Below are 23,885 nucleotides of genomic sequence, written 5' to 3'. Positions count from 1 at the left end.
GCGGGTGGGGGGAAGGCGGCCCGGCGGTGGGGACCTGCGGGGTGCCACGGCCCAGGCGACCCGCTGCGGGGATGCGGGGGCTGGGGAGGGGCGCAGGGCCAGAGACCTGGCGGCAGGGCACGGGCAGTGTCGCGGGCGGGGCGGGGCGGGGCGGGGGCGGCGCCGGGCCGGTGACCCAGCGGCGGGTGTGGACGTCGCGGGCGGGGCGCACCTAGCCTCTCACTCACTCGAGCTCCGCTCGCCACCCCGGCCGCCCCGCCCCCTCGCTCCCCCCCCCGCCCCCCGCCCTCGCCATAAGGGGCGCGGGCGGGTCAGGGCGAGGAGGAGGGGCCGCCGCCGCCAGCACGCGGCCGGAGCCCGGGCAGGGAGCCGGAGGCCCGCGCCGTCGGGGCCCGGGGTGCGGCCATGGAGCTCTGGCCGTGGCTGACCGCGGCGCTGCTGCTGGCGCTGCTGCTGCTGCAGCTGAGCCGCTCCGCCAAGTTCTACGCCAAGATCGGCCTGTACTGCGTGCTCTGCTTCACGGTCTCCGCGGTGGCCGTGGTCGTCTGCCTGCTGCGCCACGGCGGTCGGACGGTGGAGAACATGAGGCAAGGGGGCCGGGCGGGGTGGGGAGAGACACCGAGGCGGGGGCAGCGCCGCGCCGCCGCCCGCTTCCGCTTCCCTAACTTTCCCGTGTCCTTTCCCTCCTTCCTGCCCTGCCCGCGCCTCTCCCGGGCTCTCGGAGCGGCCGAGGGGAGAGCGGGTCGGAGAGCGCGGCTGGAGAGGCGGCCGAGGGTGGGCCGGGGTCCCCGGAGCCGGCGTCACAGTGTCCCCGCGCCCTTGCCCCGGGGCCCCGGCCAGGGGCAGGCACGGAGGGGTTTAAACAGGTCTCGCCCTCGGCGCCGCGCAGGGAGTGCGGGGTGCGGGCGGCCCCGAGAGGAACGCGGCCGGGCCAAGCGGGCAGAGGCTCGGTCGCCCGCCCCGCCCCGCCCCGCCCCGCCCCGCCCGGACCCGCCTCCGCTCGGGGCCTGGGGCGTTCCTCGTCTTCTCTCCGCCACCCCCTCGCGCCCACCTGCCGCGGGCGATGAGCGCACCGGTGCTCGCGCACCAGGCCGGTTCCCCTTCCCTTTCCTTCCGCTTAGGAAGGTGTGGTGGCTCCGCGGGGGAGGGTGGGCCGGGAGTCCTTGGGGTCCGGCTTCTGGGCGGGAAGAACGGGTGGCGGCTGGGACGCCCTCCAGAGCTGGGGAGCTAGGAGTTGCTGGGGTGAGGGGTCAGGCTGGGCTGAGCAGAAGAGTCGGGGGGCCTCTCTGGGTCAGAGGCTGGGCGGGGGCACGGTGGCTTGAGAGGGGGCTCCTTGCCCTTTCTCCCAGTTTCCGATTGGGAGGGGCTGTTGCTGGCGTTCCTCACCGGCTTTTGCAATGATGGCCCTTGGCTGTGGCCTGGTGTGGGCATACTGTGGTCCCCGAGGCCCTCGCCACCCACGTGCTTACAGGGCAGTGGGTGAGGGTTCCTGGCTTTCTGCCGTCCCTGTCCTTGTTCATCTGGGCGGGCTGATCCTGCCGGGACTGGCCCACACTCAGTGGGTCCTCCGGGCCCTGTTTTCAGGGGTTTGTGGCTCCTGTGACACCAGGAGTGGGAGTGTGGAGTAGGAGCGGGGGAGCCTGGTGGATGGGCCATGGGTCTCTAGTACCCCCCCAAAATGGCCCAGGCCAGCGTCCCAGGGAGCCCAGATCCCAGGGGCGGCCCACTTGTTGCCCTTCCAGCTGTCTTCTCAAGCAGCCAACCCTCTGGGGTGGGGAGGGCCTGTTTCCAGAAATATATCTCTGAGGGCCTGGCCTGAGATTGAGGATCCCCTGCAGGCAGTGGGCTCACAGCCAGAGTCTCCATTCAGGACCTGCTGGGGACCGGCCTGGAGGGGCAGGGGGAGGGGGTGGCTTCAGGTAGCAAGGGCCGGTGGGCTCCCTGGAGGGGGTGCTGTCCTGGGCTCGGGTGGGAAGCAAGGCTGGAGCAGGTTTTCAGCAGGTGACAGGCGTTCCTGGAGGTGACCCTCCCCCTCCCTGGCTCAGTATTATCAGGTGGCCTCTTGTCTTTCAAAGGCGCTTCCTTGTCTTTCAAAGGCCCAACTTGCTCTTCCAGGCCTGGGCTTCAAAGCTGCTTCCTGGCGTCAGATCAGAAGTCACCAGCTGCCCTTTGTGACGCGGTGGCTGGATTGGCAGGCCAGCCTGACCAGCACTTGGCGCTCCGGCCCCACCCTGCCCAGCCCGGCCCTCCAGCGTCTGCTGGCCCGCTCCCCTCAGCCCAGAGCCGGGCTTGGCCCCCAGCCTCCCCCAAGATTCTGGCCAACTGGGGCATCCTCTTCAGGACCCTGGAGGCCCTGATGGTGCTCAGGAGGGAGCTTCCTGCTGCCCTTCCCTCCCCAGGGCAGCCCCTGACTCAGGCTCTGCAGAGGGACCAGTCCAGGACATAGCAGAGGTGCTGTGTCCTCCCCAGAGAGGGGCGGGCCTGGGAGCCCACAGCCTCCTTCCCCTGCACCCCCAGGTCCCACGAGGTGGGTCACAGTGATGACCCCCAAGTCTCCCCAGTGATGGCCAAGAGAGGGGGTAGGGACAGGGTGCCTTGTGAACACGAGTTCCCCAAGGCGTGCATCTGTGGGGGCCTGGGAAATGCAGAGGATGAGGAGGTGCCCTGTACCTCTAGGTAGCAGGTCCAGGGACAGGGCCCAGGAGGACGGAAGTGGAGGTTGGGGTGCTGTGTGGACAGGCTTCAGGCCCCTCCTGGGCTGGGACCACTGAGCACCGTGGGTGCCTGGCTGGCTCCCCGCTCCAGTCCCACCCTAACTTCCGGAAGGACTCTGCCCACCATCCTCGACACCAGCCTCTGCTTCCATCTCCTGAGCACGCACCGTGCGCCGCGGATGCCTCAAGCTTGGGGACAGGGATTATTACGTGTTCCATTTTACAGATGAGTCTGCAGAGCAGCAGCTTGAAACTCAGGCCTCCAAGGCGGGGAGTGGGGAGATGGCTGGCGGGATCCCAGAGCTAGGACACGGGGGCCCCGGGCTGCAGACCCACTGAGAGTGACTCCACGGTGCACGCTTTTCATTTTTCCTCTGTCTCTCACAGCATTAGGGGCTGGGGGCAGCGCCATGGCTGCTTTGGGGCTGGAGGCCAGGCTCGGGGGAATCCCTGAGTTCCAGGAGGGGCAGCCCCACTCCGCCTGCCCCCTCACTTTCCCGTGTTCCCTGTGAGCAGCTGCCCCTCCCCATGATGGGGCTCTGGGTGAGCACCCAAGGAGGCCTTTGCCATTTACTTGCGAGCTCTGAGTGTGCAGGGCGGTGCTGGGAACTGAGAAGCAGAGGCAGGCTCTGTTCTGACCAGGCTGTGGGCTGAGGCCAGGGACCCCTCCCAGAGTGGCAGGGTCCCGTGTTCAGGGTGAGGCTGGAGTAGCAGGTCCTGTTTCCTCGTCCCAGGGGCACATGCCCTTATTACACCCATTCGACAGAGAAGAGAGCGAGGCCCAGGGAAGCGGTGTGTGTTAGAATTGGGTTCCCTGCAGGATCAGGAAACCTAACAACAGCGGCTTAACCCGGAGAGTTTACTTTTTCATGCATCACAGGCGACCAGGGAGGGCAGCCTGGGGCCACAGAAAGCTGCCGGCTCCTCTGGCCTGTGGCCTCCCATTCTCGGGGTCCAGCATGCCACTGTTACGGCAGGACCTCTGGGGACTGAACTGCCCACTTCTGCGTCCATCCTAGTGGCCGGGACCTGGGGGGCATAGCTAGGCTGCGGGGTGGGGTGGGGGGCAGGGCAGATGGAGCCGCCGCCCCCCCCCCCCACTCGAAACATCGAGGACAAGCATCACTGCAGCCAGGGGCGGGTGGCTTGTCGATGCCGGTCAGGGTTTGAACCCAGCACTGCCAGCACTGCGTGGCCCTGGGGTATGCGTGGAGGCAGACACAGCGCTGTCGGGGAGCCGCAGCACCTGGGGGCCGGCCTGGGGCCCTGGTCTCGCAAGAAGGTCTGCCCTGGCTTTGCTTGTGGTGGGATAGTGAGGGGCAGAGCCTCCCCTCTGGGTGTACTGCTGCGGGCCCAGGAAGCAGAGCTCCCGAGAGCCCTGGACACTCTGCTCACGGCCCCGCCTCCCTCCAGGCCCCTCTTAACACCTCTGGGCACCTGAACAGGCTGGAGCCCCCAGCTCCAGGCCCCCTCTGTGCTCCAGCTCACATGACACTTGGAAAACACTGCTGCTCTGCCAGGCGGCCCTCCCAGGACCTCCCGTCCCCTGAGCAGATCAACGGCTGTGTGTGCTGCCCTCCTGGCAGGGCCGCCCTGAACAAACCCCATCAAGCCCCTCCCTTTCCGGGGCAAAGCCCGTGGGGTCTGGCTGAGGTCTGGCGCCTCTCGGCCGAAACCGCTGCCAGGTCTCCCCAGAGCCACCTACGCCGAGTCCAGGGGCTGAGGGCAGAGGTCAGCAGGTAGCTCAGACCTGACCTTGAACTGCTTCCCAGCCGCCTGGAGCAGCTGCCGGCCGGGGGTGGGGGGGGATCCTCTTGCTTTCATTTACTTTGGATTCTTCTGTTCCGTGTCGTCGCCGACACAGCTGCTGTTTGCGGAGGGCTCCCTCGGGTGTTCCAGCCTCATCTCGCTCAGTCCCTCCACACCCTTCCCATTTCACGAGTGGAAACGGAAGTTTAGGGAGGTGAAGTCCATTGCCCAAGGTCGCAGCTGGTGAGAGGGAGTCAGGGTCTGTCTGACCCTGAGCTTGGGCCGGGCCCAGGTGTCCTCGGGCGAGCACAGGAGGTCGGCCTCAGGCCCCCCAAAATCTGCAGCGCTTATGACGCTCACTTCTAGGCTGGCGGCCCCGGTCAGGGTTAAGTGGAGGGCTTCTGAGAAAGACCCAGGAAGGGCCAGGAGATCCCCTCTGCTTAAGGGCACTTGGAAGGAACCTGTCCTGGGGGCCACCTGCCTTGCTACGGAAAGCTGGCACCAATCACCTACCTGGCAGCTGTCAGCAGTGCTTCTGAAACCTTGGCCATGCACTCAACCCAGCCCTGGGCCACCTGGGCTTCAGGCAACCTTAGCTCCACCCCCAGGGGAGGCAGGACGTGGGGTTCAGGGCTGGAGGGTGTGGGACGGGCACATCCCTGGCGTGCACCCGTGACTCCTGCCCTGCTCCCCGTAGGGGAGAGGAGGGAGCAGCTCCGGGCCTCCTGCGGCCGAGGGGTGGGGCGCTGGGGTCAGGTGGGTGTTGGGGCACAGGGGGTGTCGGCGCTCAGGATGAGGCCTGGGCTGGGCAGGAAGGGCAGCCCGGGGAAGGTGGCTGCTGGGAGGGGATGACACAGCCACTTGCAGCCCTGCTGGGGTGGGGTGGGGGCCATAGAGCCCCCCAGGGGAGGAGGGGGAGGCCTCAAAAGGAGCTCGAGACTCCACCTGGCAATCCTGGAGCCGTCACTCCACCTCCAGCAGGCCCTCTGCTTGACATTTTTCACACATTTTTCAAAAGTCAGGTTTCGAGGTGGGCTCCGGCCCATCCTGGCCTCCCTGCTGTGTGACTTTGGGCAAGTCACTTAGCTCTGCTGAGCCTTGACTTCCTCACCTGGGTGTAATGAGTGTACGACCTTGTGGGGTTATTGTCTGACCGAAACAGGACAGTTCACGTCTGTTCTAGGCGCAGGCGTGGCATGCAGCGTTCAGGAGATGCCGGGCGTGGCTGTGGGGTGTCTGTCCCCGTGGTTGGAAGCATGCTGAGCTCCAGGCCAGGACAGACCGGCTCTCCCTGCCTGGGCACTGGAGGGGCCTCTGCAAAGCTCGGTCTGCTTCCTTCTTCAAGGAAGCACTATTAAAATGATAATAGATACTTTCCCACCACTTTTACAGAAAACCTTGAAAATATGGGACATTAGGAGAAGGAAAAGTGGGCACCCACGTGCACGCCGCCTGCTGGGAGTGACCGGTCCCCTCCCCTTGAGGAACATCCGTTGCCTCTTTCCACTCCCGAGATGCGCCTTTCTTTCCCAGCTTCCTGTACTCACCCGGCGGCTGTATCTTTTAGTTTGTCTGAGAGCAATTATTTGTAAATGTGTGGAGAGTTGCCATGGGCGCCTCCGTCTGCTGCAGCTTGTGGGGCAGCCCTGGGCCTGTCTGTCCGTCCTGGAGCCTTTGGTGCGGGGGCTCTGCCTTGGCCTGGGCTCCCAGCTGGAGTGGGCGAGGCGGGAAACAAGCAGCAGAGCAGCTGCAGAGAGCCCCTGCTCAGCTGAGTCTTATACACAGCATCTTTCATAGTTCAAACAAAACAAAATCAAAAACCTACCCATATACAACTGATCCCTTAAATTAGATACAAAAAGAAAATATAGAAAAGTTCTGGAGACGGATGGTTGGGGATGGCTGCGGAGCAATGTGAATGTACCTGTGCCCCTGAACCGGACACTGACAAATGGTTTAAAATGATCAATTTTATGTGTATTTCACCCCAATTTTTAAAAAAGAAGAAAAATGGAGCCAGCAGATGCCACTACCAGAGAGAAACACTGTCCCTTCCAGATGTGGCCTGGGAGGGAAATGGAAACGATATGTAGTTATTAGAAGTCAAGGGAACAGCCCTGGCAGCAAATAAATACAGATCTTTGCTATTTTCCTCTGCCGCAGCCCCGTTTATTTTACCTCTCCCCACGGGGGACGTTGAGGTGTTTTCAGATTTTGCTAATTGAGACCGTGCCTATGCCTGCCTCACAACTGCTTTAGGATCCATGGCCGGAAGAGGATTGCAGCTCAAAGGGAATAGGCTTGTTAAGGGCTTTTGCCAAGTGCTGCTAACCTGCCATCCAGAAACCTCTGTGGCCTCCGACTTCTGCCAGCAGCCCTTGGGCCATTTCCTAACACCAGGCCAACACCTCCTGTTATCAGGCTTTCATCTGCCGATCTGAAGGATGAAGACATGAAGACGGGGTTTCTTGTTTCAGCCTGCATTTCTTTGCCAGTGAGATTGCGTTTTCCCCGTGTTATTGGACACACAGGCCCTCTCCCTGTGCCCTTCAACCCTCAAGATGACCCGAGAAGCTGTGTTTTGCAGCTGAGATGCCCGAGGCTCCCCAGCTGAGACCGCCAGTCAGCTCTCCCGAGAGTGTCCAGCCTGGCAACCCCTGAGCCGGATGGGGACAAACGGGAAGGTCTGGCTCGAGCTGGCTGAGGCTTACAAAGCTAAGGAAGAAGGCCTGGCTTCCAGATCCGGGGAAGGCAGGCCGGTCTGATTGTGAGAGCAGCCCAGGGTCAGCTGCTTCCTGGAGCCTCAGTTTCCCCATCTGCACCACGAGATAACGTGGGGAGTTAGGCTTTGTGAGCTGGATACGAGTCTGCCTTTCAGACACGAAGAAGAAAATCCGACAGGGTCCACTCATGTGAGGGCCTAGAGGAGACAGATCCATAGAGACAGAAAGTGGACAGTGGGGCCCGGGGCTGGGGAGGGGGGGCGGGGGAAGTGAGTGTTTAATGGGGACAGAGTGGCAGTCTGGGAAGATGAAAGAGTCCCAGATGGGGGGGACGGTTGCACAACAATGTGAGTACACTTAATGCCACTGAACTTAAAACGAGTTAAGATGGTAAATTTTATGTCGTGTGTATTTTACCACAGTTTTAAAGACCTGAGTGTGGCTTTGGGTCAAGGGCCCAGCTCTGAGTCTCTGCTCTATTGAGGGCCAGCTCTGAGCCCAGGCCCTTCTGGATAAAGTGGGAAATCCCTCCCTTCCGGTCAGGACCGTGGGGAGATCAAATGACCCTGGTGTGGGTGTGTGTGTGTGTGCGCGCGCACACAAATCTTCTGGGAGAAGCGGAACAGTTCTGGGTCAGGAACCCTTGGGCCACTGGGGCCCACCCTCAGCCCCCTGCCACCCACGGATGGGAAGGACCCAGGGGACCTGCCTGAGTTGCAGAGGAGTGACCTCAAGCCTCGGGCTCCGTCACCCCGAGCAGGCTGACCCCTCACGGGCACCTGTCCCTTGCCAAGTGTGTGCAGTGTTCCCACAGAGCAGGGGGCCAGGGCCACCCTTCTCCCTGCCGGCCAGCCACCTGCAGACACCGTTCCCAGGGACATGCCTGGTCGTGCCTGCCTGTCGAGTGCTGCTGGGCCAGGCCCCTCAAGGTCACGAGTGCCCAGGGCAGCCTCCTGCTGGGAGCGGGGCGCACACACATCCTGGCTCCACTGCCATCCTCATGTGACCGTGGGTGTGTCTGTGAAAGGGGCTGGGGCGCTGCTCTGTAGGACGCAGGGGAGGAGTGATGCCTGGCCGGGCCGGTCTCCCCAGCGGTGGAGACTGGAAGCAACCTTCAGCTCCTTTACAAGGTCTCCGCTTGGTACCCACGCTTTCTTCCCGGTGTGGCTCTGCCTTGAGGGGACGGTCACTTCCCGTGGGTGGGGGCCCAGCCTCCTCTGCAGGGGCCTCTCCGTGTCGGGTCCTTCGGTCGCTGACACGTCTGAGAACGGAGCCAGCCCGGCCCCGGGGGCTCTCGGCCTTCAGCCCCGTCCAGCTGGGCCCCCCCCCGCTTGTGGTGACGAGCAGGGGTGTGGGGTGAGGGCTGGGTGGCAGGTGCAGGCCTGGGAACGCAGACGCGGAAGGAGGCGCCCTCCCCCCTGCCGGGCGTCCGGGCCCCCGAGGCCTTGCTCCTGTGTGACCTTACCCTCGCCAGCTGGGGTAGCAGGGGGGCAGGGAGGCACTCGCCATCCCGTTGAGGGGTTGAGGGACAGGACCTGAAGGTTCTCTGAGGGGAAGGCGAGCTCAGGGTCAGCGGCCAGCCTGCCAGGGCGGGCGGCGGGTCCCCGTGCTGTGTCTGTCTCTGGTCCTGCACCGGGATGACCCTGGCCAGGTCTGCGGGCGGAGCCTGAGTTACAAGGTGGGCGCTGGCCTCTGCTCACGGCCCGTCTCCCCCCTCAGCATCATCAGTTGGTTCATCCGGTCCTTCAAGTACTTGTACGGTCTTCGCTTTGAGGTAAAGGGCCGCCAGAAGCTGGAGGAGGACCGCCCCTGTGTCATCATTTCCAACCACCAGAGCATCTTGGACATGATGGGTAGGCCGGCTGCGGAGGGTTTGGCGGGAGGGCCGGCCCTTCCCAGTTGCCTGGGGGGGAGGGGGAGGAGGGGTATACTGCTTCAGTTGGTGGGGGCTGGGCCCGGAAGAGCTGGCAGGTGAGGGGGCAGATGCGGACCGGGGACCTGTGCCCCCCTGCAGACACAGGCCTCCGGCTGGTAACGGGAGACAAGGCGCCGGGCACGGGAGCCCTGCTTCAGCACCTTCCCTCTGCAGGGGAAACTGAGGCTCAGAGGCCAGGGGATGCCCCGGTAGCCAGCGGGAAGGCGTGACTTGGCCCAGGCCTCTTGGCGGCCGAGGCCGAGGGCCAGCTCGCTCCTCCTCGGGGAGGCTCTGAGGCTGGGCTCTGTCTCTGTCTCCCCCGGCCCCCGACCTGGGCTCAGGCCTCATGGAGGTCCTCCCTGATCGCTGCGTGCAGATTGCCAAGCGCGAGCTGCTCTTCCTGGGGCCCGTGGGCCTTATCATGTACCTGGGCGGCGTTCTCTTCATCAACCGGCAGTGCTCCAGGATGGCCATGACCGTGATCTCTGATGTGGGCGAGCGCATGGTCAGGGAGAAGGTGAGCGCCTGGGGCTCGGGGCCTGCTTGGCGGTGTGAACCCTTCTGTGCTGTCAGGACAGCCCGCGCGTGTGACTCCCTTTGGCAGAAGAAAACGCATCATCGGTGCGTGTCCGTAAACCGCAGACAGAAAAGCCAGGCGCGGCGCCTCGGCTGTCAGTGGTGGTAGCGGTGGTGTTCTCCGCTGAGCAGTGGGGCTCCTTGGGGCTGGGTGGCCCCCCAGGGGCAGCCCCCCGACCCGCCTCCTGTCTCTCCAACAGCTCAAAGTGTGGATCTACCCCGAGGGCACGCGGAATGACAATGGGGATCTGCTGCCTTTCAAGAAAGGTGCCTTCTACCTGGCCATCCAGGCCCAGGTACGTCAGGGCCGCAGCCAGGGGTGGGAAGCGCGTCCAGGTTGGCTTAAGGCTGAAGGTGACCTCCTGGCCAGGCCGAGGCCACCGGCGCTCACGGACCGCCTCCCGCTGGGCAGGCGGCGGGGCCTCCCCGCCCCCAGCACCTGGCCCTGACCCGCTAAGGAGGGCAGGGCCGCTTTACCCGCGCTGAGCGCTAAGGCTGGCACCTGATCAGGCCCAGCGCCAGCTACAGTGATGCTCGCCACCACCGAACCTGTGCCTGGAGCCCCAGCACCCCGCTTTCTAGCTGGCCAGGCGAGGGACCTGCGGAGGGAGGCTGGGGTTGGCATCAAGGCGGAGGCAGGAGGCCTGCTGGCTGAGCTGTCTCGGGAAGGCTGTGCCAGGCTCAGGCCCCCAGCACCCCCAGCTGGGCAGGGGAGTGGGCAGTGGCTCAGGGGGAGCGGGGCCTGCGGCGTGAGGCAGGGTCGGGCCGGAGCTGGCGATGGGCCAGGATAGGTGAGCTGGGAGCCCTCCACGGGGCTAGATGTTTTTCTGGTCCTTGACTTCTAGGGATGCAGTTTGTCCTAGAGGTGTCCTGGGGTCTGGGGTGATGGCAGGAGAGGCTGGGGCACATCCATCCATGGGGTGGGGTCTCCTGGTAGGTGAGGGGTGCCCTGTCTCACCCCGGTCCTGTGCTGGGGGACTTGTGTAGGGGAAGGCAGCCATCGTCTGGGGTCAGGGGAGGGGACTTTCATCCTGCCTGATCGGAGTCAGGGGGGCAGCTGGGCAGGGGTTTGCTTTTCTCCTGTCCTTCACCTGTGACAGGTGGCCTCTAGCACCCCCTGGTGGCCCTGAGCAAGGACGGGAGAGCCCTCCTTCCAGAAGCTCCCAGCCAGCGCCAGGCGGGTGTGGGAGCTGGAGCGTGGGGTGGAGGGGCCCCGAGCTGGCGGTGGGCGTGTGGGGATGGGGGCGTGAGCCTGGGCTCTGACCCCAGCCCTGCCCAAGCAAGAGGAGGAGGACACCCCCGCCACAGGCCTGGGACTGAGGTCACTTCCCTTCGCCGGTGGAGAAGGGGTCGTGGAAGAGGAGAGATGAGATACCGAAGGAGCTTTGGGGGGCCGGGGGCAGCGAGTGTCAGCCAGGAGACCGGACATCGTTTGCTGTCACCCCTCTCTCCCGCCCCGGGTTGATGATTACCCCCAGGTGCCATTTCCGACATTGGCGTCACCATTGGGGTCACCACTGGACTTGATGCTGGTGTCTTCCAGGAATACCCTGCCCCCTCCCCTGGCTGGAGCTGCCCCCATCTTCCCTGGGATGGGGGAGAGGTTGGGAAGGGAGGGGTGGGCAGAAAGACCTCAGTTACCTCCTCTGGCTAAACGGGACAGGGCCCTGGGTAATCTTAGGACCCCGTGGGGAATGCAGATGTGCATCAGATGGAGACGTGCCAACCCAGGAAGTCTTCCTGGAGAAGGGAATGCTTGAATGGTGATGTGCAGGATGAGTTTATGGACTCTGGGCCACCCAGGGCGTGGAGGCCCAGGGGTCAGTGTGTGGAAGCACCCTGGGGCAGGATGTGGCCACAGGGACTCCTGGGAACAGCCCCAAGGTGGGGGCAGGCTGGCGGCCAGGCAGGCCTCTCCCCAGAGCTCATCCTTGGGGATCAGGCTGGGCTGGGGGAGGGCTCCGGTCCATCCTCAGGCTGCCACGTCTGCCGTCCCCAGGTGCCCATCATCCCCGTGGTTTACTCCAGCTTCTCCTCCTTCTACAACTACAAGACGAAGCTCTTCACCCCAGGTACCCCCAACCTGTGCACCCGCCGGCCCGCCTGTTCTCAGTCACTGCGACACCCGCGCCCCTAAGAGAACAGTTCCCGTTTCTGGGTGGTCACTACAGACCCCTGCTACTCAGAGACCGCTTGGGGAAGGAAGAAGGGAGGGAGGGAAGGGTCTAGAGTCTCAGCCTTGGGCTGTGGGGAGGCCGAGGTGCCCAGAAGGTGGGCTGGGTGCCCAAGTTCACACACACAGGCCCGGGCCGTGCACACGGCTCGGGGGCCTTGAGGTGGCCCCTTCCTGTGCCAGGGTGGGCTTCTGAGCCAGCGCATCCAGGCCTCTCAGGGGCAGCAGCCTCCCGGGCACCCCCTTGCCCCCCGGCCATGGAGCTTGGGACCTCCCTCCGCCCTTCCCTCCAGACCCTGCACAAGGGCACCTGGTGCCCAGGTGGGAAGTGGGGTCCAAGATAGAAGCTGCCTCCGCCCACATCTGAGACCCCGAGGCCGCCTGAACCACTGTGGAGGGTGGGAGTGGAAGGGAGGGTGGGTACCTTCTGGGGGAGGAAACGTCTGGACCCTGGGTGGTCCTCACGGGGGAGCACACACTTGCCCACACCCACTGAGAACATACTTGGGACTCGTGTGTACGACTGTGTCGGTTATTCTCAATTAGAAGCCAACCACCCGGGACCAGGGTGTCCGGGGAAGAGCCCGGCCCAGCCCCTTGGGAGGCTCTGCGGGGGAGGCTGGCGGGCAGCCGAGGAGAGGAGGGGCCCCCCCCGGAGAGCCCCTCAGGCTGCTGACGCCCCCCCACCCCACCAGGAACCGTCAAGGTGGAGGTGCTGGACGCCATCCCCACCGCTGGCCTCACTATCGCCGACGTCCCCGAGCTCTTGGACACCTGCCAGCAGGCCATGAGGACCACCTTCTTCCACGTATCCCAGCTCCCCCAGGAGAATGGGGCCCCCGCAGGGCCCGATGCCCAGGCATCCCAGTAGCCGAGGCCTGGGGCGGGGCAGGACCTGGCTAGACGATGGACAGAGGGACCCCTGCCCACCAAATATCACTGTGTCCCCTCCCGCGGCTCCCCCAGCTTTCCTCAGGCCCTGGAAGCAAGGGACCCCTTCCTGTCACTGGCCTCGGGTCCAGGCCCCTGATGTCCCTGCAAAGGAGAGTCACCTGGAGCCCCCCAAGCTCTGAGGGCAGGGCCTCACCCACCCTTGTGCCTCCGGGGTCCGGGGTGGGAGTGGGCCTGGGCCCCGATGGGTTGATGGGGCGGGGCCAATCTGCCCGGCCCCCACTCTCCTGCCTGGGCTTGGGGGGCGCAGAGGATGGATCCGGGGTCCCAGCCACGGCCTGCATCAGGCTCTCAGGGAGAGGCGGGGCTCTGGGGGGCCAGGACACCTGGTCTCATGCCACCTGGGCCTCAGGGGACCCAGAAAGCAGGGTCTGTGGCTCCCACCGGCCTTGGGGAGCAAGTCTGCTGAATTGGTACTGCGCTCGTCATTGTTTTTTATAAACGAACTCTGGGAAGTACCTGGTGAGTTGTGGTCACTCAGGGCAGGCAGGGCTGCCCTCGCCACGTCCCCCCCAGGAGGAGTGTGGGAGCGCCATCCTCCGCCCTTGGGGGTGCCCCCTGCCAGGGCCTGGGCCCACGGTCATCCTATAATACTTTCTTCCACTAGGGGTGGCAGGCATGCCCAGGGATCAGGCAGGCACTTGGGAAGGAGGCTGAAGATTTGCTCTTTGGCTGCTGGCTAGGGGTGGGGCCAGCTTGGGGGGGGGGGGGCGGGGAGGCGGGGGCTGTCCCTGTGGCCAGCGTCACCTTCACGAAACCACCTGCTCCAGCCCCTTTTGGAGAGGGGGCACCCCGACCCTGCCTAGGAGGGCCCAGGGGGTGCGCTGGCAGCCTCCTCCCTCCCAGCACGTGGTGGTCGGCCAGGGGGAAGCCCGTCAGGTTCAGGACACAGCGGCTCAAGTCTCATTTTATTCTGACAATGATCAGGGCTGCCTGGTGAGCAGCACAGGCGCCAGGCCCTGGGCAGGAAGCCCTCGTACCTTCCTCAGCCGTGGGCCCACTAGGCCTGCAGAGCTGGCCGGGGGGCGCAGGGGTCTGGCCGGGCTCTGCTCACAAGGCCAGGGTGCTGGCTGGGCTGGGGCTGGATTCGCACAGGAGGGCCCGCACTCCCACCTCCCCACGTGGGGCAGGGGGGCCTTCCTGGTCGGAGAGGTGGCGGGGCAGGGCCCAGGGCAGGGCGGGGTGGGGTCGGTGTCCTCGGGCTCTTGGTAGCCAGAGCGGGGGCCTGGGTCGGACTGTCACACCTCCTTCTTGCAAGAACCTATGGGTGGAAGGGGCGGGGCTGGGGTCAGCAGTCTCCGTTCCCCACCACCCTCCGGCCCAGCCAGATCTGCCCACTTGGCCTGTGGCTGCCCCCCCCTGCACCCTCTGGCCTCTCTGGGCAGGAGCCGGCCCCAGCCTCGGGGGTCCTAGGCTACCAGAGGGGGACTCTGTGGGTGGGGAGGTCACAGGGACCACGGCACTCACAGGAACCCAGCTGCTCCTCCAGGAAGGAGATCTGCTCGCTCAGAGAGTCAATGCGGTCCAGCTGCTGGAGGGAGTGGGCCAGGAGGCTGCCCGGGTCCGGGAGCCCGTGCTCCAGGGCCCGCGAGGCCAGGCTGTGAAGCGGGGTCAGCACGAGCTGCAGCTTCTACGGGGCAGGCAGAGGGCCCGGTGGGGAAGGGCCTGTGTGACTCTGGGCCAGCCCCTTACCCTCTCTGTTCCACAAGGATTTAAGGACAATAGGGTGGCCAGCAAGGGCACCGCCAACCCCCAGACTCAGTTCTAGCTGCAGGGCCCTGGATGTCCACCAGAGGGAGCTTCTGCGCCAGGAGACCGGGGCAGGGGGCGGCACAGACGGACGTCACACAGGCCAGCCTGGCCAATGGTCCCTGAGGCCTGGGACCCCTGGTTGGAGGAGCTAGGAGGGGTGGACAGGGGCGGCTGAGGGGTCTCGGGCCAAGGACCCTGTGGAAAGGCCGCAGGGGCACTCTGTCCCTGCAGGGACAAAGGCGGGGGTGGGCTGGGCTGAGTCCTCGCTCTCTGTGGCCCCGCCCCTCCTGTCCTGGCATCCCAGACACCGGCCGCTGCCCCTGCCCAGCACGGCGCCCAGGCCAAGGGCACCCTAGGCTGTCAGCAGCCGGGAAGCCTCCCGCCCAGGAGGCTGTGGCTCCCACACCATCTCTCATCCCCCACTGAACCTCGCCCCCAGGCCGAGGCCCCCGGGCCCCAGCCCAGCCCTCACCTGCTCCAGCACGTCCACCCTGGACTGAAGCCTCTGCACTTCCGCCTTCACCTCACCGTCCGCCCCTGGGGAGAGCCAGGTGCCGAGTCAGGGGCGCCGGGCTCCCCACCCTGCACCCCACCGCGGCTGGCCTCGCCTCCCGACGCGGGGCCTCCAGCCTCTGCTCCAGGTGCGGGGCGCAGCCCTGGGCACCGGGTTCCCGCCCCAGCTGTCGTGGCGAGTCCTCCCCCGACCTTGGGTGCTGACCGTCCACCAAGGCCATCCTCCAGGTCCGGGAGGTGGCTCTGGGCAGACGCAGCCTCACCCCGCCCGCCCGCCCCTCGGTGCTGGGGTCCCCGTCATGCTGAGGGGGTCCGGGCTGAGGTGGTCCGTGCTGAGGTCCGTGCCGCGCTCTCGCTCTCGGTGCCGGGCTGCCAACGGCGCATTATTACTCACGGTACGAGTTTGAAGTGTCACAGCGCGTACCAAAAGTAATAATGTCCCGTCACCAGCGGAGGGAGGTGCTGTGTCTCCAGGCTGCCCGGGCAGGGACACGAACGGGACCCCGGCGTGGGCGCCTCCTTCCACTCGGGGCTGAGTTGAGGCCCTCCCCGTGGTCCCCGTGGGAAGCCATCACCCATCCACCCTCCAGTGCGCCCGTCACCCCCACCACCCCGGGCCCTCCCTGCCCACCCCCCAGGCGCATCAGCAAGGGGGGCAAGCGGGGAGTTTACCTGTCGCGGGGTTCGGGGCCACCCTGGGGGCCCCTCTCTCGGGCAGGCAGAGTGCCCCGTCCACAGATGGGCTGTGCCCCTCCCGGCACAGACACCAGTAACTGCCCGCGGTATTGACACAGCGCTGGGGACAGCCGCCCCCTCCAGCCCTGCACTCATCCACGTCTGCGGGAAAGGGTTGTCAGGCAGGGGGGCCCACCCTGAGCCCCCTCGAGACCCACCCATCGGTGGGCTGCCCAGTACACACAGGAGGTGCCCGGAGGCCCCTCCCCCTCTGGGAGGGCGGAACCAGCCTCACCTGTCTGGCAGGTGTCGCCCCGCCATCCTGCAGGGCAGTGGCAGCGGCCGGGCTGGACACAGCTCCCTCCGTTCTGGCACGGTGGCTGGCATACTGCTGTGGGTGGGTGGGGAGGCCTGTCACCAACTCAGGAGGGTCCCCAGGGCCCCGCAGGGGTGGCAGCCAGGGAAGGGGTGCCGTGCCGGAGATGCTCACTCAGGTTTTGAGAGACAAGCAGCTGGTGCTTGGCCCCGGGTCTGGAGAGCGGGGTGGACCGCTCCCTCACTGGGTTCTACTTTAACCGACCCCAGGCGCTAGGGGCCCTCACCTGCTCCACAGGACCCGGGCAGCCCACTGGTCCTCTTCCAGCCGGGGCAGCAGGCATAGCGAGGCCGGGCGGGGGCCGGCCCAGGGCTGCGGCGGTAGGCAGTCCTGTAGACGGTCCTGCGGGATGGGTGGGGGCAGCTCAGAGGGGCCCAGCCAAGGTTTCCCCATCCGCTTGCCTTCCAGGCTGGCTCCGTCCCCATGCCCTCCAGAACCACATGAGCCGTCTCCCCCAGTGTGGACAAGGTCACCCAGGTGTGCCCCCAGAGGTCTTCTCCCCCAGGGATGGCACCTCAGGGTCACGGCACAAGCCACCTCCCCGGCCCAACCTGCCGTGTTGAGCAGGACCCCGAGGCTTGGAAGGAAGCCTGGCTGAGCCTGGCGTGGAGCAGAGGTGGCACCCCGGGGGACAGCCTCCTATTCTAGGGGCGGGGATCTAGGCCCTGAGGGGAAGGGGCTTGCCACACCATCTCCCATCCCCCACCAGGGAGGTCTTCAAGAACCTCACAGAAAATAAAATCTTTTAAAGCCACATTCCCACAGCAGAGAACCAGAGATGCACGCCCCTCTCACTGGCACAGACTGGGACATCTTAGGTGTTGGGGGCGGTAAGATCTCCATCTGTAACTGTCGGGGGCTGCCATGGGGAGAGGGGTGCCCTCTGGAGCCCCAAGGGCAGGGCCAGGACAAGGAAGGTTTCAGGGAGCCAAGCGGGTAAGAGATTGTAGCCAGCGATGTTGGGTGGGGGTGGGAGTACCCCCAAAGGGGAGGGGAGCAGACAGGGTGGGGGACCCCTCTAAAATGAGGGTGGGGAGCGGATGTGCCAGATGCCCTTGTAGTAGCTGATACTTGAGGTCACGGCGGTAACTTCCCGAGTCGGGACTGCCCAGGTTACAACAGGTGTCAGTCTCCGCCACCCACTCAGACGTGGCCTCGGCGAGTCCTTTCACTGCTCTGGGCCTCGGTTTCCCTTCTGGGGCGCACTGCCCTCCCGGCCCCAGGGCTTTTGCATGGCAGATGGGGCCCTGCGGCGGCAGGCGGCGCTCACCGGTAGGTGCTGCAGGCTCGGTACCCATCGCAGGTGGTGAGGAAGGGCTGGTACACACGCTGCACAAAGGACTCGGACACGGGGCCCCTGGGAGCCCCGATGACACACACCCTGCGGCTATGGGGTGATGGGGGCCAGAAAGTCAGTGGGGGGCTCCCAGGGCTGTGACCCTCCCAGCCCCAGAACCCAAGGGAGCCGGAAAGTGGGGAAGGGATTTCCCAGTGTCACCATGGGAAGGACGGTCAGCAGGAGCCCAGGAAAGCCACAGCTCCTCAAACATTGGGGCTGCCCTGGGGAGGGGCCGAGGGCTCCCGGCCGCACACCCCCACTTCCTGAGCACCCAGAGGCCCGAGCCCCGGCTCACCCAGGCCGGTAGACGTGCTCGGTGCCGCCCGCCGCCAGCACCAGGAACCAAAGCAGAAGCAGCTCCTGGGAGCCCCACATGGCCTGTGTTTCCGGATGGAACGGCCTTCTCCTCAGGATGGCCTGGAGCACACAGCACAACCCTGTAAGTCCCTCTGCAGATCCCGCCTCGAGCCCGTGCCCCTCGTGGAGACTGGCCTCTTGGCTCCGTGACACCTGCCCAGCTCGTCCACTTTGTTGGGACCTCTCACCGCCGCGGCAGAGTCTCCACGGGCGGTGCCAGCTCTCCCCACCCCCATCCCACCTGGACAAGGAGACCGGCCCCTCACCAGCCATATACAGCCCGCTCAGGGACCACAGAAGGGCCACGACATCCGGGGTCTGGGAACAGACGCTGAAGCCCTCGCCTGGGGAGACGGACACCTGGACAGCGCTGGGCTTGGTCAAGTTCACTGGGGAAGGTGGGGGCCCAGGGCGGGCATCTGGACCACGTCTCCGTCCCCTGGCTGGGTTTGGTGCCCTTCCCACAGGGCAGGGCTTGTACTCCCCACCTCAGTCTGCAATTGGGGTGTTAGTGGCAGGGCGGGAACCCATCCCAGCTGGCTTGGCTGGCCCTTGAGGCCTTCAGTGACCTCACGTGCCAGACGGGGAGCCAGCCGTGGTGGCTTGGGGGCCCACTGGGGTGCAGGTGCCCAGCGGGCAGGGGCCACCATGGTCCTCCTCAGGGTGGGGCCGGGGTCTGCACTTAAGAGGGGGGTCACTCCCCTGCCGGGACTAAACCGGTAGTGCAGACAGCCTCCAGGGCTCCCAAGACAGTGGCCCTACTGGGCACCCAGATGGTGGGGGGACTGGAGCAGCCACCCCACACGCCAGTGGAGCCGGTCACCGTCCCTGCCCTGGCTGTGGATGGGAGCCGGGGAGGCCCAGAGAGGGATTCCCGGGAAGCCCCAGCTGGGAACTGATGGTCTGCAACAAGCCGAGGGGACGGGGGCGGGGCTGCTATCCGTGTGCACAGCCAAGGGTCTGGGGAGCTGGGAGCTCTCTGCTCCCATGCTCCGGGTGCCCCATCCGAGGTTTCCCCTAGGTGGGCTGAGCCCGGCCCTGCAGGGGACCCCTCCCCCCACCCGTGAAGGAAAGGGTACAGGAAGGAGATGAACTGGTGTGTATGGTGGGGGCGGGGAGCAGAGGCTGGGTACAGTCACCTCCCTCTCTGGGACTCTGGGACTCAGTTTCCTCAAAGACACCACTAGGGTCTTGGAGGCCCCTCCTCTGGTTTATGGTCAGTCCCATAAACCACCATGAGCATTACTGAGCCCTAGATGCCCGCCCAGGCCGACCCAGAGGGAGGCAATGCCACGCCTGGTCCATGCGGGAATTCAGCTGGGTGTTCGGTCCATGCTCTTCCCACGGCACCACGTGGCCCTGGGCTGGGCAGGAAGGCAGCTGCACGAGGGCTTTCCTGCACCTCCTGTTCTCTGTCACGGGCCTGAGAGGGGAGGGCTGGGTGGCGGAGCAGGCAGAGGCTGCAGCGGGCAGCTGAGGTGTTGGACTTAGTTTTGGGGCGGGGGGGGGGGGGCGGTGCTTCTTAGCTGTTTCTGAGCAGGGACATGTCCTGCCAGTCAGAGCTGGCTCAGCAGATGAACTCTGCGGGGGGCACACTGTTAGGCAGAGGGCCTGGTGGTGGTCCAGGCAAGAAGTGAAATGGTGGGGACAGGTGGCCCTGCGGAGTGGGCCCCAGGAAGGCAGAGGTGGGCCGAGGGGCTGGCAGGGGCTTCCGGGGTTCCGCAGACCCTGACCTCTCCCACACCGGGCACCTGGAGGGCGGTGCATCTCATGCAAATGTAACTGTCCTCCACAAACACCCACCCCAAGCACCTCCCCTACCTATCGGAAGCTGGTTAGAAAGGAAATCGTGCTTTTTTAAAAGAAGGGAGTTGATTTTTGAAAGTCACGCTTTTCCCCTAAGCCAGAGGAAGCCGATGGCGCTGACCAGCCTGTGCTGGGCTGGCAGAATCTCATTTCCCTTTGGTGTTACAGCCCTGCTGGGGCGGGGGGGCCAGGGCAGGGTGGTCTGTGGTGCCTCCAGAATGATAAGCAATAATGTCCCATCCCCTCTGAGTGTCTGCACGAGCCCTGCCACCACCTTCCTTCCCACCTGACCCGGGCTGCCGCCTCGCTGCCCCCACCCGGGGAGACAGTCGGCAGAGGGAGGGGCCTGACTCCACCGCAGGGCGATAGCCCTGGGTTCCCCGCTTCCACCGTGAGGGGTGTTTTGGACGTTAGGATGGGCGGGGGTGGATGCGGAGAGGTGGAGTGAGATTACAAGACTGATTCCCTGGGGGTGCGCCCTCTCCACCGCCCACCCCATGTCTCCCCTTCCCCCTGCACGGCCGGCTCCGTGGGGAGTGGGAGCGAGGGTGGAGTGACACCTCCCCCCCCTCCGCCACCGCAGGGTACGGCTGGCCTGGGCTGCGGGGTCCGGGGCCCGCGAGGCTCTGAGTCAGGCCCTGGGGGAGCCGCAGGGCCCGGATAGGGGGATGAGGGGCTGCGGCGCCCCCCCCTCCCCCGCCCGGGTCCCCGCCCGGACCCCCGCGCGGCCCGGCCCGGGTCACCTGTCACCAGCAGGGGGCGCCCTTTCCCAAGGCCGCTGGGCCCATTCTCCGGACCCAGCCGCGAGATCCGGGGCCGGGCTGGGGGTCGGGTGCCCGCGCGGCAGAGCCCGGCGCTCCCGGCCCGCTCACCTTTGGACTCCCCGCGGTCGCCCTGCGTCGCCCCCCAGCTCCGCGCGCGGCGAGGCCCCCGCCCCCAGCCCGAACGGCGAACACCCCCCCGCCCGCGGCCGTCCCCGCGCCCCCAGCCAGGCGCCCCGCTCCCTCCGCACTCACCGCCCGATCCGGGGCGCGCACGCGCCGCTGTCGCCACCGCGCAGAGGGGCCCCGGCCCCGCCCGCCCGCCAACCCCGGCCCCGCCCCTCCCGACCCGCTCCCGGCCCGCCCTCACCCTGGGTGGGCTCCGAACCCCCGCCCACCCCCATTGCGCAGGTTGGGAAACTGAGGCCCCGCGGCGGACGGCGCCCCCGGGGCCGAGCAGTGAGTCAGCTGGAACCGGGTCTCCTGACGCACTACCCGCCTCCGAGCGCTGCCGCCCCTCCCAGCCGGCTCGCGGGGACGCAGGGCTGAGCCAGCAGCCAGGTGCCCGGAGGCCGCATGGGGAGCCCGCGCTGGCCGCGGGTAGCTAGCTCTCGACTCCCCCAGGCTGAGCACCGACTCCCGGGGATGGCCATAGCAACCGGGTGGCCAGCTCCCCAGGCACCAGGGGCTGGCTAAAGCTGACCGCTGCCCTGCGGCCACACGTGCGGTGGACGGCAGTGATCCCCAGGCTCATAGCCGGTACTTCCAGAGATCACACAGGTGGCGGCGGGGCTCGGCAGAGCCCAGCTGGGTCCTAGGTGTGACACCAAGCCTCCCTCCCAGCCAGTGTGCCAGGTTAGGGGGACTGCCACGCTCCCACCTGGTGCCCCCTTTGTTCAGGACAGTTGGGACCACCCCTGAGTGCTCCTCAGGCCTCCAAGGAGTCCCCCACTGGGGGCTCCTGGGCCAGTCACCTCTCCTCTCGTCTCCAGGCTCCCTCTCCACATTTGCAACATGGGCTAAAGCAGCCCCATGTGGTGGAGTGGCCAGCAGTGCCCACTGAGAGACAGCAGCCGGCACAGCTGGAACCAGGTGCCCCGTGCCCCACCACCTCCTCCCCTGGGGAGCTCCGTCATTTCTGCACCAGCGTTGTTACAGCCATTAGTGTGCATGACACCCTGGGCCTGCACCTCTTGGCAGTTTCTGCCCTGGAACTGGAGCCCAGGCCCTGTTCGCCTAAGTGCGTGTGTGTGTGTGTGTGTTTGTGTGTGTGCACGTGTGTAAAACGTGCCCAGGCTCAGCCAGGCCCCCCTGCTGCTGCCCAGAGCACCACCTGTGGCACTCACCTGGAGAAGCAGTCTCCCTCATGCCCCGGACACTGGTGGCAGCTGGTCTTCTGAGCGGTGGGGGCCGCCCATTCCTCCCCTGTGCCGGGGTCTGCCGATCAGAGACACAGTGTGGGTTAGCGCACAGCCTTGGTCACCGTGACATCCAGGGGCTGGGGAGGGGGACAGGGCCAGCCTCCATGCGGCTGTGGGAGCTCGGCCTGCACTTGGCCTACAGACCCCCACCCCTCTGATGGCCAGAGCCGAACGGGCCTCTCAGGCCTGCCCACACCCTCAGCCTCGGTGTGTCTGTTGCCCGGGGGTCCTGAGACCCGGGATGGAAAGCTCTGCAAAGCCTGGGGTGCTGGGTGGGCATCCTGCAGGTTCATGGGGAGGGGGGCCTTCAGCTCGGGGGGCATCCGGATCAGGCCTACTTTGGTGCACAGGAGGTAAAGGAAGGGAGGGGACACAGGAGGCTGGACAGGAGCCCCTTCCTGGCCCGGGGGCCCCTGGCAGCCCCTGGAAGATGACCTGAGGGTGGCTGGGGTGGCTGGGGCTGGGATGCCTGTGACTGTGAAAGGGGGGGGTCCCTGGTGTGGCGGTGTCTCTTCCCCCCGCAACCCAAGCAGGCAGCCCCAGGCAGTAAAGAGTTACGGGCCAGGCGTAGGGGGACTGGAGGGAGAGCTGCCCTGCCCTCTTCCCTGCCCCCATCCAGGCCCTGAAGCTGGTCACTTGACCCTTTGACCTCAGGCCTGAGAGGAAGGGGCAGCCTGGCGAGCTGGGTGGCTGGTCCTCGCTCCGCGGCTAAGCTGGGCGGCCCGTTAGCACCTGCTTTCTCATCTGGAAAGCGGGTGTTTGTCACACAGACTGCTGGGGTGGACGTGACAACAAGACTGTCAGGGGCCAGGAAGGGCCCCCCCGCTCGGGGACCTGGGCTGCTCTGGGTGGGGGGCTCCCCTAGGGCGCAAGGGGAACCAAGAGAGCGCCCACGCTGCACCGGACCAAGCTGTGCCTCTGCCCGCCCCCCAGCCGGCGCGGCAGAAGACGGGGGCTCCTCCTGGGGCTGTGCTCAGTGCCCCCCACTTGCATGGCTCCTCCTGGCTCTAGATTTGGCTTTGGGGTTCCCACCCCCCACCGGCGCCCCTCCCCGACACCCTCGGGGTGCTCCCCCACCCTTGGGGGATGATGCCCTCGGCACACGCAGGTCGCAGAGAAGAGGGGCCAGCTGAGGTGGCCTTACTGCCAACCCGGGGGCTTCCCCGGGAAAGCAGAGCGGGCTCGGGAGGGCGTGCGAGGGGCAGGGAGGCCGCTGCACTGGCTTCTCCGTCCAGGGGTCACAGCAGCGGCTGGGCCGCCCAGCGTAAGCGTCAGGGTCGGGCATGCCAGACGGGCATCCAGACTGTGCCACCCCCAGAGGGTGCCTTTGGCCAAGGTGAGGATGGCACCAGTGGGGGGTGATGCGGTGGCCCCAGCTAGCAGAGTGCAGACCCTCAGAGCTCAGCCTGCAGGGGCCTGCGGTCCACAGGGCCCGCAGAGGGGCGCTCGTCCTGCTCTTCCCGCTCCCTGCCCTCCAAGGCCGCCCCTGCCGTACCTGGTGCCGCCCCGGGCCGGGCTCGGCCATGGCCACCACTGCTGCCCCCTCAGGCCAGGGCTGGGCCCTACCCCTCGCCGGCCACCTTGAGGCAACTCCCGAGGCCGCCTGCCTGTCCCGTCGGCTGGAGCCTCCGCCTCGGCCATGGGGACGGTGGACTCGTCTCGGCCATGGGGACGGTGGACTCGTCTCAGCCATGGGGACGGTGGACTTGGGGCAGGGAGGTTCCTCCCGGAGCGAGGAAGGGCGGCTTTTTATGCTCCGTCCCCGTGTAAATCGGGATTGGGATGGGCCCTTCCCAGCCGGACTTCCTGTGTGTGCTGTCCGCTGATAACGGGGATCTGTCAGTGAACAAACAGGAGGCCGAGGGGCGGTGGGGGGCCGCCGAGGGAGGGGCCGGGCCCAGCGGCTGGGGCAGGGGTGGGGGAGCTGTCCCCGGGGACTTCAGAGTCTAACCCTGAAGCAGCCAGAGACCGTGCTTGGGCCCAGCTGCAGCCTGGCTGGTGACCCTGGGACCCAGCTGGGCCCAGTGTGTGACAGAGGACGTGGCTGGCCCAAAGGGCCCTCCCAGGGCCGTGGGTCCACCAAG

At 66.2% G+C, this 23,885-nt stretch overlaps 2 protein-coding genes across 8 annotated transcripts; one reads left to right on the top strand and one right to left on the bottom strand.

Annotated features, from left to right (window-relative positions):
- Positions 1-254: 254 nt before the first annotated feature.
- AGPAT2 (1-acylglycerol-3-phosphate O-acyltransferase 2) lies at positions 255-13,259 on the top strand. Of its 2 annotated transcripts, none has more exons than XM_059926066.1 (6): positions 255-587; positions 8,906-9,039; positions 9,443-9,618; positions 9,878-9,973; positions 11,677-11,749; positions 12,546-13,259. In XM_059926066.1, the coding sequence occupies exons 1-6, from the start codon at positions 406-408 to the stop codon at positions 12,719-12,721; spliced, it is 837 nt and encodes a 278-aa protein (XP_059782049.1). In that variant the 5' UTR covers positions 255-405; the 3' UTR covers positions 12,722-13,259. The 2 variants fall into 2 exon arrangements, with proteins under 2 accessions (XP_059782049.1, XP_059782048.1); XM_059926065.1 differs by lacking the exon at positions 255-587 and adding an exon at positions 8,051-8,316.
- A 438-nt stretch (positions 13,260-13,697) lies between these two features.
- EGFL7 (EGF like domain multiple 7) lies at positions 13,698-23,529 on the bottom strand. 6 transcript variants are annotated; one of them, XM_059926060.1, is made up of 11 exons: positions 23,297-23,529; positions 21,727-21,817; positions 18,080-18,307; positions 17,752-17,873; positions 17,388-17,504; positions 16,344-16,459; positions 16,037-16,132; positions 15,739-15,903; positions 15,026-15,090; positions 14,269-14,431; positions 13,698-14,062 (listed from the first exon to the last, which is right to left on the bottom strand). In XM_059926060.1, the coding sequence occupies exons 4-11, from the start codon at positions 17,829-17,831 to the stop codon at positions 14,040-14,042; spliced, it is 825 nt and encodes a 274-aa protein (XP_059782043.1). In that variant the 5' UTR covers positions 17,832-17,873; positions 18,080-18,307; positions 21,727-21,817; positions 23,297-23,529; the 3' UTR covers positions 13,698-14,039. The 6 variants fall into 6 exon arrangements, with proteins under 6 accessions (XP_059782043.1, XP_059782045.1, XP_059782042.1 ...); XM_059926062.1 differs by lacking the exon at positions 18,080-18,307 and having other exon boundaries at positions 16,037-16,129; XM_059926059.1 differs by lacking the exon at positions 18,080-18,307 and having other exon boundaries at positions 23,297-23,528.
- Between the last annotated feature and the right edge of the window lie 356 nt (positions 23,530-23,885).

This window comes from Balaenoptera ricei, chromosome 6 (genome assembly GCF_028023285.1).
Source record: "Balaenoptera ricei isolate mBalRic1 chromosome 6, mBalRic1.hap2, whole genome shotgun sequence".
In the NCBI taxonomy this organism is placed as follows: Eukaryota; Metazoa; Chordata; class Mammalia; order Artiodactyla; family Balaenopteridae; genus Balaenoptera; species Balaenoptera ricei.
The sequence above is the reverse complement of the archived record's forward strand: the minus strand, read 5'-3'. Positions and strand labels throughout refer to the sequence as shown.

What these genes read in the sequence shown, in the direction of transcription:
- AGPAT2 (XM_059926065.1), top strand. Translation starts at nt 8,066, where the DNA reads ATGCCTGGTCGTGCCTGCCTGTCGAGTGCTGCTGGGCCAGGCCCCTCA. An exon ending in GAGCATCTTGGACATGATGG is followed by an intron (nt 9,040 to 9,442) that starts GTAGGCCGGCTG and finishes ACCTGGGCTCAG; the next exon opens with GCCTCATGGAGGTCCTCCCT. An exon ending in AGCGCATGGTCAGGGAGAAG is followed by an intron (nt 9,619 to 9,877) that starts GTGAGCGCCTGG and finishes TCTCTCCAACAG; the next exon opens with CTCAAAGTGTGGATCTACCC.
- EGFL7 (XM_059926060.1), bottom strand. Translation starts at nt 17,831, where the DNA reads ATGTGGGGCTCCCAGGAGCTGCTTCTGCTTTGGTTCCTGGTGCTGGCG. An exon ending in CGAGCCTGCAGCACCTACCG is followed by an intron (nt 16,460 to 17,387) that starts GTGAGCGCCGCC and finishes CCCATCCCGCAG; the next exon opens with GACCGTCTACAGGACTGCCT. An exon ending in GGGTGGACGTGCTGGAGCAG is followed by an intron (nt 14,432 to 15,025) that starts GTGAGGGCTGGG and finishes CCTGCCCCGTAG; the next exon opens with AAGCTGCAGCTCGTGCTGAC.